Source organism: Gopherus flavomarginatus, chromosome 2 (genome assembly GCF_025201925.1).
Source record: "Gopherus flavomarginatus isolate rGopFla2 chromosome 2, rGopFla2.mat.asm, whole genome shotgun sequence".
Taxonomy (NCBI): Eukaryota; Metazoa; Chordata; order Testudines; family Testudinidae; genus Gopherus; species Gopherus flavomarginatus.
Genome location: NC_066618.1, coordinates 112,113,198 through 112,128,353, shown reverse-complemented (window position 1 = coordinate 112,128,353; position 15,156 = coordinate 112,113,198). Strand labels below are relative to the sequence as shown.

Here is a 15,156-nt window from a genome sequence, read left to right as displayed (position 1 = left end):
ATAATGACTCCAAGATCTCTTTCTTGAGTGTTAACAGCTAATTCAGACTCCTTCATTTTGTATGTATAGTTGAGATTGTTTTCCAATGTGCATTACTTTGCAATTCATCAACATTGAATTTCATCTGCCATTTTTGTTGCCCAGTCACCCGGTTTTGTAAGATCCCTTTGTAACTCTTCACAGTCTGCCTGGGACTTAACTATCTTGAATAGTTTTGTATCATCTGCAAATTTTGCCACCTCACTGTTTACCCATTTTTTCAGATCATTTATGAGTATGTTGAACAGTAATGGTCCCAGTACCGACCCCTCAGGGATACTACTATTTATCTTTCTCCATTCTGAAAACTGATAATTTATTCCTACCCTATGTTTCCCATCTTTTAACTAGTTACTGATCCATGAGAGGACTTCCCTCTTATCCCACGATGGCTTACTTTTCAAAAGTCAATTTAAATTAAATACATTTTTTTTAATTTATATATTTTTTAGAAACCTAGACCTGTTATGTGTTTTGGTGCAACTTGCATTATCCTTATGTTAAATTTGCATTATCCTAACAAAACATCTACTTTATTCGTATCTCTTTTATATATCTCATCGGTCCTGACACTTCCTCCCCCATAAATTTGACCCTTCCCCCCCAATTTCAATTCCTGGGAAAACCACTGCTCTCCTCACATCCCCTTTTGCTTCCTACACGGGAGCCAGTGTGGATGGCATACACCATACCACGTCTGCTTCCACGCTTGTGGCACAAAGGGGATGTAATGGAGGAAAGAATCTGGTTCAAGATGTTTTTTCCCCTTTGAAAGGAAGAAATCACCTTTTTACTACATGGCTGGACAGATCCTGGCACAACAGCATGTGCTCTGTTACAAGCAGAAAAGCAAAAGTGGTTGGCAAAATGTTCAGACTGAAAAGCTATATAAGCAGTTTTGGTTAAAACCACACACACACACCAGAGAGCCATGTCTCTGAACCCAAAAGAGCCATGAAATTATAGTACTCCCTGCTGCACAAAGCCCTCCATCAGGCACATCTTTTGGTTTCTCCGTTACATATTATTGTTTATTTTTCTTAATAATTTGAAGGTTAGTCAGTCAGAAGAAGAATGACAATGAGCTTTCCAAAAGAGCTGGCTCAGTAAACACAGTCAGCTTAAAAAACCATCAATGATGGGACCATCCTTTGGCACTTCACTGTTCACAGTAAATAGCAGTCTTGATTAGCAGTGTGTCCTGCTGCTTTTTTTCCAGGCTCCTGTCAACAGCAGTTCTACTAGGACAGAGCTCCTAACAGGCTTCTGTCTGGCTCACTCTACCACTGCTTCTGTTATTCTTTAAGCCAACAGGAACTGAATCTTATAACAGGACACACTGCTCACTAGCACTTAATGAATTACGTGAGCTATTTAGTTTGCTGCAGGGCAGCTTGAGTTGTTTACTTCTTTGTATCTTAGCTACTCGGCCTGCTTTTTAAATTGGGGCTTTTGGAGCCAGGCATCAAAGCTTTAATAAAATACATAGAAAATGTTTTTTCTAGCAGAGCAGGGTCTAGGCATAGTAGTACCAAAAGAAATCAGCAATGGGTAAGATTCTCATACACGAAGGAAAGGAATACCACGAAGAGCAGGCCTTGCCACCAAGAATTATTGCTCTGTACTCCAGAACCCATGGGAAGGAGACTCTGGAAAAATTCCACCACGATTTCAACAGCTTCCACCCCACCATCAACCTCAGCCTGACCAATCTACACGGGAGGTCCACTTCCTAGACACCACGGTGCAAATAAGTGACGGTCACATTAACATCACCCTATACCGAAAACCTACTGACCGCTATGCCTACCTTCATGCCTCCAACTTCCATCCCGGACACATCACATGATCCACTGTCTACAGCCAAGCACTGAGGTACAACTGCATCTGCTCCAACCCCTCAAGACAGAGACCAACACCTACAAAATCTCCACCAAGCATTCTTAAAACTACAATACCTGCACGAGGAAATAAGGAAACAGATCAACAGAGCCAGACGTGTACCCAGAAGCCTCCTACTGTAAGACAAACCCAAGAAAGAAACCAACAGGACTCTACTGGCCATCACCTACAGTCCCCAGCTAAAACCCCTCCAATGCATCATCAGGGATCTACAACCCATCCTGGACAATGATCCCACACTTTCACAGGCCTTGGGTGGCAGGCCAGTCCTCACCCACCGACAACCTGCCAACTTGAAGCATATTCTCAACAGTAACTGCACACCGCACCATAGTAACTCTAACTCAGGAACCAATCCATGCAACAAACCTCGATGCCAACTCTGCCCACATATCTATACCAGCGACACCATCACAGGACCTAACCAGATCAGCCACACCATCACCGGTTCATTCACCTGCACGTCCACCAATGTAATATACGCCATCATATGCCAGCAATGCCCCTCTGCTATGTACATCGACCAAACTGGACAGTCGCTACGGAAAAGGATAAATGGACACAAATCAGATATTAGGAATGGCAATATATAAAAACCTGTAGGAGAACACTTCAACCTCCCTGGCCACACTATAGCAGATCTTAAGGTAGCCATCCTGCAGCAAAAAACTTCAGGACCAGACATCAAAGAGAAACTGCTGAGCTTCAGTTCATCTGCAAATTTGACACCATCAGCTCAGGATTAAACAAAGGCTGTGAATGGCTTGCCAACTACAAAACCAGTTTCTTCTCCCTTGGTCTTCACACTTCAACTGTGAAAAGAGGGCCTCATCCTCCCTGACTGAACTAACCTCATTATCTCTAGCCTGCTTCTTGCTTGCATATATATACACCTGCCCCTTGAAATTTCCACCACATGCATCCGACGAAGTGGGTATTCACCCACGAAAACTCATGCTCCAAAATGTCTGTTAGTCTATAAGGTGCCACAGGACTCTTTGCTGCTTTTACAGATCCAGACTAACATGGCTATCCCTTTGATATCAGAACCATTAACTGATTGATTAATTGATAAACCACAGATGTAAGAAAAAATGTGAATGGAAAATGAGTTAATGGGCCCACTATCTGCGAAATGCTTCAGCAGCAAGGAAGTGCTGCTCTTCTTATGACTAGAGATCCCAGTGGATCACATGATGCAGAAGACATGAAGATATCTCATTGCCAGAGATGGCTGTACTACTGAACTCCTCTGTCAGAATACTGGGTCTGCGCACTGTAGCCTGGGACAACATTTGATTTCTCAGGATTCAGTTTTCAGAACTGAACCATGCTGACACTTGACAACTGTTGTCTTCAAAGGGAGAAGAAAGAGCTGTTCAGTTGCGAGCACATCCATGACTACTTATAGAAGGTAAATGACCTGCCCCCAATCTGCTCTCTCTTTACCAGCTGGTATCACCAGACCTACTATGGCACTAAGTGATATCAATGTGTACATTCATCTGGGACTGATACAAACCTTGAGTGCATTATGCTTTACCCACAGAGTACTAGTGTTCACTGTGGAATGATTTTACGTGATTGGTGTGACTGATTCTTCATCTTTCTTTTCATTTTTTTAAAATCAGTTTTACAAAAACAACACTGAGCTTGTATATATGGTGTAGACCAGAGGTGGGCAAACTATGGCCCATGGGTGGGACTGTCCTGCCTGGCCCCTGAGCTCCCAGCCTGGAAGGCTAGTCCTTGGCCTCTCCCTCACAGCCTCACCTTGCCAGGCAGCACAGCAGCGTGGCTGGCTCCAGCATGATAAGGGGGTGGGGAGCAGGAGGTCCTGGGGAGCAGTCAGGGGACAGGGAGCAGTTGGATAGGGTGCAGATTCTGGGGTGGTGGTCAGGAGATGGGGAACCGGTGGGGTTGGATAGGCGTAGGAGTCCCAGGGGACCTGTCAGGGGGCGGGGGTGTGGATAGGGGTCAGGGCAGTCAGGGATCAGGGGTTGGATAGGGGGTGGGATCCTGGGGAGATTGTTTTTTTGGGGGGGGTCCTGAGAAAGGGCAGTCAGGGAACAAGGAGCGGGGGGGGTTGGATGGGTCGGGAGTTCTAAGGGGGGCAGTCAGCGGGTGGAAAGTGGGAGGGAGAGGGGGCCAGGTTATTTGGGGAGGCACAGCCTTCCCTCCCTGGCCCTCCATACAGTTTTTAACCTCGATGTGGCCCTCGGGCCAAAAAGTTTTCCCACCCCTGGTGTAGACTCATGCGTCCACAACAAACAGCAGTTCTGTGCAGTAGGATAAATCAAATAGCAGGGAAATGTTTATACATTTATAATCTCTTTTATTCCTTCAAGAACTTTGTAAATCCTCCTCCTCTTTCCCCACCATTCCTCATGAGATTTGATGCCCTTTAAGCAACAGTTTGTGGCCAAATGGCTACTTTCAACGTGCTTGAATTGGAAAAAATTATGTTGACCTCATCTATATTTCATAATAAAAAGTGATCAGAAGAATACAAATTGTGGCTTAAAGGGGAGCCAGGCTCATGAAGGAAGGGGTGCGTGTGAAAAGTTTAAGTGGTCATTATTTCTTATTGCAACTCCAACTGTCTCAGCTGCTGCTCACCTGCCTGATCTTAGGCAAACCACTCCATGGGTCTGTGCCTCATTTATAAAACGGGGGCGGGGGGAGGGTAACAAAAATTGCTTTTTCTCTTTTGACTATTTAGATTGGCAGCCCTCCACTATGGTGGCATGACCTCAACGTCTTACTGTAGTACACACAATAAATAACGAGAATGCCTAAAGGGAGTTGAGAAAATAAAAGCACAGCGTTTACCTCTGCTGGCTCTGCTTCGAGTGCGAACACCTAGCGCAGTGGTGCTTTCCCCACTGACAGAGGAGGTCTTCAGCACAGCCTTCATGTTCTCATGCTCTGCTGCATCTTCAGCATACTGCAGACCCTCTGGCTGGCTCTGAGATGGGGTAGCGTTGCTGGAGAACTTTCCAGACTGCAGAAAGAAAAAGCATTTGTTTAATTGACACGAACTAAGTTAGAGAGCCAAGGTGGGTGAGGTAATATCTTTTACTGGACCAAAGTCTGTTGCTGAGCGAGAAGCTTTTGAGCCTATACAGAGTTCTTCAGGTCTAGGAAAGATACACAGAGAGTCACAGGTAATTACAAGATGGAACAGATAATTTAGCATAAGTTGTTAACAAATATTTCAAGGGATCATACAATATGAAGTGGCCCTTTAACACTGCTCCAGTCATAAGGAGCAAAGAGGGGGGGAGTAGCAGCTGGAGGCGGTTATTAGTGGGGCTACAGATTGTTGTAATAAACCTTCAATCTAGTGTCTCTGTTCAGTCCATGATTTTTAGTGTATAGCACAATTATCAATTTAAGTTCCCAGGCTTGTTTTTAAAATCATTGTGCAGGTTTCCCTTGAGGATGAGGAGTGACAGGTCAGCTGCAGAGTGAGAAAAGTGTTCACCCACAGGTGATAGCATGCTTTTGTCTTTTATCATCTTCCTGTGAGTTCATTTGAGAGCATAGTGATTGTCTGGCTTTACCCATACAGTTGCTATTGAGGCATTTAATGCACGGGATGAGGTACATTACATGCTGTGATTGGTATATGTAGGACCTCTGTACCTTGAAAGGTGTGTTGTGGAGGGTGTTGATCATTGTGGCAACAGAAATATGTTTTCAGGTTTTGCATCTGTTGTTCTGGAAGAGTCAGGGCCTATTTTGAGTTGGTGTGTCCTGGGTGTGGGAAGCTTGCTTCTAATAATGAGTTTGGAGAGACTGGAGGGTTGTTTGAAGGCCAGAAGAAGGGAACCATGAAAGAGTTCCCTCATAATGGGGTCCCCATGGAGCATGGGTTGTAGTTGTTTGATGATACCCCATACACGTTCCAGTGTGGGGTGATAAGTGACAACTAGGGGTGTGTGGTCAGAGAGGTTCTAATTTCTTTACTGAAGTTATTTAGTTCTAAAGAATGAAACTAGTAAAGAAAATATGCCACATATCACACACTGAACAGTAGACACATAATCAGAATCCTTGCCTGCCTGGACTCATTTGTAGTACAGGTAGGCTCAAAAGAGTGGGGCAATATTCACTTCTCTCCAAGAGAACAGACTCTGATAGCCACAAGGACAAGGGAATATCCAGGTGTATATAAAATCTTCAAAAAAACTAGGCATAAGTATGGACTTTAGTCTTCACCTTTTCCATCAGAGCACAGGGTGTGAAACAAAGACCTGCTGTGTGACCTTGGGTAAGGGCCTGCCATTGGGACTCAAATACCACAGTGATGGGCACACTAGATGAATCAAGTTAGCTAAGTAAGGAGTAGGTAAGTTTGTTCTGTAGCGTCAACTATGGGTAACTTGGCAGAGCAGAAGTAGTTTCACTGTCCATGAAAGGAGACATTTTCCTGCAGTCTCTAACCTCCCCCTCTACTCCTGCCCCTGCATATCTACAGATAACAGTCAAGCGGTTCTAATAGCAACTAACTACAGTAAGTTAAAAATACATTAAGAAAAACACTGAAAAAATGCTGCCAAATAATTTCATGGCTGGAGCACAAAACTTGCAGGCGGCAGTAAGAAGAACAAACAAAACCTTAAACTGATTGTGGAATCTGCCCTTCACTCACCCAATCTTTGTATGATTTCTGTATTACCAAGACAACATTAAGAAACAGTTTCTAAATTAGCTGCTCATATATAATACAAAGTAATGGGACAGTAAGCTGAGGTTTCATCAGTTACAGAAGAAGCCTGTCTAGGATTGAAGCGAGATGACATACAGCAGGATCAGATGATCTCTAAGAACTTCTGCAGAGGAAAATATTTTTAAGGGAGCATGATGTTTTCAGAGGAGGCGCATGTTATATTTCTATTTCAGCCTATGGATATTAAAGTTAAAATGTGCCACTTACTGTCATGGTTCTTACTGCCAGAAAGAATATTTAAGATATGTTTCTACTCTGAAAAGTGATTACATAAAAATGGTAACTTGTTACTCAACAGATCTGCCCCAGTGTTGTATTCAGAGTCATATCTGCAAGCACCAGGGGCTAAAATATTTTTTAAATTTCTCCTCACTCCTGTTAGCCCTGCAGACATAACACAGATATGAGAAAGTGTGTTGAATGTTACTCCCCCTTTTGCATCATAAAGAGGATTGTTTATTAATTTCCTATTATAAGGCCAATCAGTTCCACTCAAGAAAATCCACAGAGCCTTTATTACTGGTGATGATGCTTTAGAAGAAAAGAACCCAGCTTGACTCTCAGAGTCTACGTTGAGTTTGCAGGACTGGGTGTTAGGAAAACCCCATTCTTTTACCTGTACGTTGAAAATATTTGATCTGGAAATTACTGGGAGAGTGAAACTAATTAAACAAAATGATTTATCAGATTAGAACTGTAAATTAACCAAATAACAAAGCAATGATCAAAGCAGTGAGGTAAATATATTGAGATATACTGCTGATGGTGCATGCCTAGAATTTGTTTAAAAAATATCAGTTTGCCTCATTTGGAGGAAGAAAACATTTAAGTGCTAGAGTCTCATATGTGAAAATAAAGTTTAGAAAAATTTTAGTGATAAACTTCTACTGCAGTGCATGCCAGTCATGGTTTAAAAATAATATTGACAGTAAGTTGAAAAGATAACAGATACAAAATGTCACAGAAAAACCAAAGGAAACTATCATCACATAAACATTAGTTAGAATACACACATTAGTCAAATATTTTTTCACAAATGTTAATTCAATAGCACATATTTTTCCATCTAATGGGTTCAAATCATCATTCCCTGGGTGATTCCTCATGTTCTGCCCCACCCAGACATTAAGTTATAATCTTTGGGGAAGAAGAGGTCCCAGATAAGTAGCTTCCTACATATCTTTCATTTTCAAATGCCGATGCTTTGCTTATCCTCAAAGACTAGCCCCTTGTGCAAATCACTGTAGTTAGAAGCACTGGGCATTCAGCCAATCAAATTGCTTGGTTAGTTGAACTGGATGAGTGAGCTATTTTTGAACAAAGAATGCATTACACAATGAGATGCTGTCCATAACAATAGACTGTTCCACTGGGAATACAGCAGGTATGTCAGCTGGTACTTTATTTATTCATTTATTTGCAGACTCATGTATTAAGAGGAATTTTAAGAAGTTCACAAACTATTCCATTGTTCAGTTCATTGGGATTCACATGCAGATGTTGCAAAATTTTGTTTTGCATCTCTATAGACAGATATTTGAACTGCTCATAAAATAAAGATTTGTGCATAGAGAGCACATCATACATTATCCCATTGTCCTGAGAACCTTCATCCAAAATTTTCTCCACGATACTCAGATTATTGAAGTTTTGCATAGTTAAGGGAATTATCAACTTAATTAATGATTTTGGGAACTGGAGAAAGGAAGTTTCAGGTAATTAAGGCTCCAAATCAGGATTTATAGGAGAACACTTAAACTCATGGTTAAAGCTACTTTATAAACAATCTTATGATAGAGCCAAATAGCCATAAGAATGAAAGTCACAGTGCATGGTTCCAGTTGAGCTAATGGACTTGAGCATTCCATAATATTTGTGTTAGAATTAGATCTCACAGCACACAGGGGATGTGGAAATGACATGCTCTTTCAAAGAACCATACCTCTACATCCTCCTCTTCATCTGTCTATCAGGGGAGACGAAGGACAGAACAGAGAAGGACAAAAAGCAATATTTAGGAAATATAGTATGATCAAAGCATGGTATTTAAGCAATGACAAGATGATCTGTAAATGAAGGTAGATAAGGAAGTACTTCATATGGCAATCAACTTGCTGCTTCCTTTTAGCAAAGAAAAATTAATGGATGCTGTTATTTTCTGCAGAAAAGGCACTGCATTTACTCATCTATGCACCCAAATAGAACTGGCAATAAAACCAAGGCAAAGTGTTAAGTAGAGTTGTCTGCTGCTTTCTCTCAGACAAATTCCAAAGTAAGGCCATGCCCTATAACCCTTTCATTTTTTGTTTCCCTCAAATTGTGGTGTTATATGACACTATGCATCCTTCTGCTCCAATGGAATCATAAAGCAGCTCTCCCCTGGAAGAGCATGGAAGGAGGTGGAGGGCTCTCTTGTTATCCCAAATAATGGAAAGACAGGCTGTATGGTTGGCTCTGGCTTCTCTCTCTTAGCCCCTTACCCACTTGCTAGTGAGATGGAAGCTCTCTCTTCCTTTCCCTCCCAGTGATATTTCTCGGACACCCATGACTGTGAGTCACCTTGTTACCTCTCATGCCTCCATTGTGAAAGACTTGCTTGTGCTTAGCTGGGTGTTAGCTCCCTGACACCACCAGCCTGTTAGCCACCCAAGCCCTCTCCTCTGGGTTTTGTCACCCTTTTCTTCACCTTGTAGGTTAACAATAGATGCACCCTAGAATCCGACTCCCCTTTGAATTGTACCCCTGTGATATCCAGCCCCTGATGCTGGCTCCTCTCAGAAATTCCAGATCCTCTGCCCCCAAAGAAGCAGTGTACCCTAATTTACCAGTTTTACCATAACCCACCACTTCTGCAAACCACATGGCACTTGTGAGCACTTACAATAAAACAAAAGCAGGCCTATTTAAGAAAGAATATAGATGTAACTAGAAATGGGAGAAACTGATGAAACCAAGTGATTACAACACAAAAATAATATCATTAAACTCGAACCTAGGTCTACACTTATCAATAGTTACCTCCCCTATGCAAAAAGGCAGATTTTCCCCAAAGTTCAGTCTACTGCAGATCTGGCTGGTTTAATAAAAACAAGGATCCAAATGTTTATGAAAACCCCCTTGCTCCCAATGGGTTTTCTCAGTGAATGGACACTGAGTGCCTCTCCCTCCTCTGTGTTATACTGAAAACAGCCTTTTGTTTCTATTCACAGATAGGGAAAACCCCTGGCTTGCTGTAAAGTTTCTATTTTGCCTTTAAGTTTTTCGATTGTTTGTCGTTGTCTCTGATGGTTTCTCACTCAGAGTTTCAGTATTGCATAAGGCCAAACGATTAAACCTTACATTGCATCACTGACCAAGCAGAGTGGGGTGATAACTCTCCCTTGCCTGAATGGGCCATCACTGAGACACATTAACTCTTGGTGACTAACTTCTACTCCTGATCCATAAAGCATTCTTTAAATATAGAAACTTTATTCCTTAACTATTATTCATACTTACATCTCACAATGATTATGAATTTTGATGAGCTCTCTGTAGATACCTTACATATTACTCTTTATGGATTAATATGATGTATGAGTTTTGTCAGATCTGAGGTGCAAGATGTTTGCAAAGAACAGGGGATCCTATGCTACCGGGGTCTGTGTCACACTCCTCCCAGCTGATCGGAAGAAGGCTATCTGTTTTTCCCCTTTCTAGGTTAGCAATCATTGGCATTCTCTCCTCTTTTCCCATGTTCATAACAGGGAGAGGAACTGGAAGAGAGCCTGGCTACTCCTTCTCCCTACTTAGTGATTGGTTTCTCGGTGGCTCATTTTCTCTACCTTTTGCTATCGTAAGAGGGTGGCTTCTGAACCACTGTATCTTTTTGCTTAGAGCTTGGGTCTCTTCTGTATCTCTAAAAAACACAAATGTCTGGAAGCCAGGAAATTCAAAGTTTACGTTTGAAAGAAACCTCTAAATGTTGGAAAATACAAAAAAAAGTGGAGTTAATGCCCTTCCCAAACAACCTTAACTCTGCCTGTGCGTTCCCATCCACACACTCCCACCCCTGCCCAAAAACATGAGATGAATATTAGCCATCATACTTCAAAACTGAGATCTTGAGCTGCACAGCCCCAGCTACAATGGACATACAAACTGGATTAAATTGGACATACAAATGTGTATATCATTCACCACCTATTTGACCAAAGAAACTAGATTTAATTCACTCTCCCTTAGACAACAGCACCAACAACATCACAGTGACTCTTAAGAGATGAAGGATGGTCTCGTGGTTCCAGCATAGGACTGACAGTTTGGAGATCTGGAAATTACGCTTGCCTCTGCCAGAGATTTCCTTTTGGAACTTGGGCAAGTTTCTTAATCCATCTGTGGTTTATTTACAGTGACACCTGGTTACCATGCAGTGATGTTGTGAAACTAAAACCACGGACATTTATAAAGCACTTTGAGATTCTTGGATTATATATAAGTAGGATAGTCTAACAACAATAATTACACTTTACATAAAAGTAAGAAACCTATTCAGTTGCTAGCTGAGACTTCCTAATTTAGGCCCCAGTTAACAAAGCACCCAAACAAGTGCTTAATTTTAAACAGGTTCACATAAAACACATACTTTAAGTGCTTTGATGGACTGGGGCCCTAACTAACTCCCTGACGTTAGGCACTGGAAATCATAGAAACATATTAATCCCTCACCACCTAGATTGTGTGCTGCAGACATTTAAACCTAGTGTAGTCCTGCATTTAGGCTACATAAACCATGGTGGACGTAGTTTATGAAGTTTGCAACCACAGTTTATGAATTTTAAGATTTCCTTAAATTTGTGGAGTTTAGGCCCAATCACCAGTGTATCAAATGTTGAACCTGCCTAATTTCAGGAATTTTTTTCATATGGTCCACATGAGTCATGGCTCCTGGGTAGAATGCTCCTTCTGAGATCCCTTTCCAGTGACAGGCCCATGCCTCCACTTCTCTTTGGGATCGGACCATGCAGTCCAACCACTCTCTGACTGAGTCTACAGACTACACCCCTCCGGTTGCCAACAAGGATATCTAGCAGACTCAATGGGCTTGGTGCCTGTAGGAGTTTTCCTTTGGGAGCCTATACTTGGTGTTCCCCTCAAGCCTCTTGGGAGACATGACTTAGCCTTGGTGCCCCTTTCTCTTCAGCACCATGCTGTAATCTGTGAGCTATAGACGCTGATTCTCAGTCAGTCTGGGCGTCTCCTTGCATCCTTGTCAGCGCTCACTGACACTCTCTGGGAAGCCTCTCTCAGCTCACCTGACCCCTCTTCCTTTTCTAGGCCCAGGGTCCTCAAATGTTTTAGTGTCCTCCTTTGATTCCACACTTAGGCCTGGGCTACACTAGCGGGGTGGTGGTGGTGGTGGGGGTTTCGAACTAAGGTATGCAAGTTCGCGTAGCTGAAGTCAAAGTATCTTAGTTCGACTTACCTGGCCGTCCTCACAGCGGCAAGTAGACTGGCGCAGCTCCTCCGTCGACTCCGCTTACTCCTGCTGAGGTGGTGTACGGGCGTCGATTAGCGGATCGATTCATCGCATCCAGATGAGACGCAATAAATCGATTCCTGATACATCGAACGCTACCCGCCGATCCGGCAGGTAGTATAGATGTATCCTTAGTGTTGGGAAGATTAAACCCGGATGGAGTCACATTCCCCAGTTAACAGTTTCTCCATTGTTCCCTCCAGGACTCATCCCTGTTATTGTTTTGCCATTCCTGTTTGGTCCTTTTAACCACCTCTTTGATTTAGCTCCATTGCAAGTAACAGATCACACAAACACACCACTCCCCATTCATGAAAAATAATACAGATACTCCCCAGTTCTCCACACCTATCTCATATGAAGTGTTCTCAGAGTGGTAACATAGGAGGGCATTTATTTATTTTATTAATATTTGTAAAATGCAAACACTGAATTTCCAGGTTTTTGGATGTGTTTTTAAAAAATACACTGTTCCATTAATCCCCCACCCCCTGCAAGTTATTAATACATATTTTCTTATCTTATCTCCAGTTCAGTAATGATTTTGTCTGGAATTGAAACATTTTGTTCCAAAAACATTCATCATTAAATAGGAAAGCCTCATTTGTTTTGGCGCTCATCTAGTTTTCAGCAAGCTCTACATGACAAGATTAGCTGCATGAGTGTGCTGAGAAGCACATTAACATTACTTTTTAAGGGTATGTTTGGTTGAGAGTGAGCTGTTTGTTTTCCTTTGGGCATAGTGGAACTGAAATGCAGCCAGACATTTTGCAGTGGGACCTCAGCAAGTATGTTCGTTTTGTTATTTGCATTATGATAGATTTTTTTTTCTGCAATCCCAGGAAAAACTAATTCCTGTGAAAAATAGCTATGCAGAGTTCTTGTGAATAAAAAAAACCCAGAAAACCATAGAAGCATCTTGGGAAGTAAGAGCATATCTGTATATTAATCCATACACAAAATGATGAGAAAAATGAAAGGAAGGGGAAAAATGAAGCAAACACACAAAGTAATCTGTGAGAGGCATTCAAAGGAAGGAAAAGGGACAGAGGACAATGCTAAGTGCATTTTCCAGAGTAAGAAAGCAATCCAGGCTTTGTGCAGTTTATTTATTATACAAGGGTTAGATTGTGATAGCAGGAGATTTCCAGGCTCCAGAAGACAATTTCCTTCTTGCTCCCCGATTTGCTCCAGGGAGAAGTGATTTGCTGATGGCTTATATCAGCAATAGACTACTACCCGTCACCCCACCACGCCTGCTCGGTTCCAGTAGCCAGTGTGTACTGAGACGGACAGAATCAAAGTTCTGTCCATTCCTCTCCCACCTGCTTTGGGAGGAAGAGAATAAGCAGTTTGTACAACACCTGTGATCCCCATATGCCCATACCAAATCTCTGTCCCTATGTGAATGCACAGTCTGGGCCAGAATGCAGCCCTACAGTTACTAAGGATAAGAGTTAAAGTAGCAAGTGAATTACTCAAATCTCCTAGATCAAAGATTAACCAGATGGGAATTTTCCTTCTTTTCTTTCTTCTTTCTTTAATGGTTAAATATATTGAGAAATGTTTTTGAATTAAGAAAATGTTAACAAAAGTAACATTATTAAACAGTACTGGAAGAATGCTAGGATGCATCTCCACTAGCTTTCTTTGTGCATGAGCTCTGGCTTTTAAGGCTGAAAGGCTCTCCAGTTCAAATCCTAGGGATTCAACTTTTCTATCAAGTTTACACGCCATCACACAATTTCAGAAGACCTTTTTAAAAAAAAAAAATCACTCTAGGATTCGTGTGGCAGGGATTTTGTCATATTTAAATATTATTTCTATTAAATAGAGGTTTGGGAATAGAAACTCTAAGGTACTCTACAAAAGACAGCTGCATAATTCTGGGGGACAGATTCTTTTATTATCTACTATTCAATGTGTATAACTGCATTTCTTTCTTATCTTTCCTGCTTATTTTTCAGTGAATCGTGTTGTTTCTGAAAGTGCGTAACTCATATCACTAGCTAAAGGCAGACATAGGGTTATTTCTACACTGCAATCAAGTGTGGGAAGAAGGGTGATTGTAGCATGTGTCGACATACCCAAGATAGAATTAATCTAGCTAGTACGAGTATTAATAGCAGCAAAGCGAAGCTATGGAAGCACAGGCTTCCACACAGGTTGTACAAGCCCACCTGGGATTCTGGGTACATATATGGGTGGCTAGTCTATGTTCAAGTCCGTGCTGCTGCAGGTCCACTGCTACTGGTAGCTGAACTAGCTAGATTAAAGCCATTTTGAGTATGTCTACATATATTGCAATCCAGCTGCAGCGTAGTGATGGCAGTGCAGTGGTGCAGGCAACTTCCCCATGTAACTGTGACAATGCGCCATTCTTCCATTTTTATTCTTTTCCCATGTAAGAAAAATCTGTTGTAGGGGTCAGCAACCTTTCAGCAGTGGTGCGTCAAGTCTTCATGTATACACTCTAATTTAAGGCTTCGCGTGCCAGTAATACATTTTAACGTTTTTTAGAAGGTCTCTCTATAAAAGTCTGTAATATCTAACCAAACTACTGTTATATATAGAAGTAAACAAGGTTTTCAAAATGTTTCAGAAGCTTTATTTAAAATTAAATTAAAATGCAGATCTTATCAGTTTAGTGTGATCCTTGCCCTTGCTTTTCCTTGCTGAGTTTTAAAATGCCTGGCGTGTATTTGGATATTTTAAGCTGCACACAGGCTTCTGAGTGATCACTTGTTAACCGGCTGGAACCCCAGATCGGCAGCTGAGGACAGTGGAGCTGGCGGCTGGTACGGAGGCCTGGACCCTGTCTGGCAAGGGGCCTGTGCTGGAACTCCAACTGGAAGCAAGGTGAGTGGGGCTGCGGTGGGGACCATGGCTGGCAAGGGGCCAGCAGCCGGAACCCCAGAACAGCGACTGAGCGACTCAGCCCGCTGCTACCGCTCTGGGGTTT

General features: G+C 42.2%; 1 protein-coding gene across 11 annotated transcripts in view; it reads right to left on the bottom strand.

The window, feature by feature from the left end:
- The window catches only part of FHOD3 (formin homology 2 domain containing 3), a 657,808-nt gene that overhangs the window by 31,483 nt on the left and 611,169 nt on the right, over window positions 1-15,156 (bottom strand). For 7 of the 11 annotated variants that reach the window (XM_050937644.1, XM_050937647.1, XM_050937646.1 and 4 more), the window contains 2 exons: window positions 8,619-8,642; window positions 4,774-4,945 (listed from right to left, as the gene is read on the bottom strand). In XM_050937644.1, the coding sequence (XP_050793601.1) occupies window positions 4,774-4,945; window positions 8,619-8,642 (196 nt within the window). The remainder of the gene's footprint in view (window positions 1-4,773; window positions 4,946-8,618; window positions 8,643-15,156) is intronic. The other 4 variants (XM_050937645.1, XM_050937650.1, XM_050937652.1 and 1 more) reach the window with 1 other exon arrangement.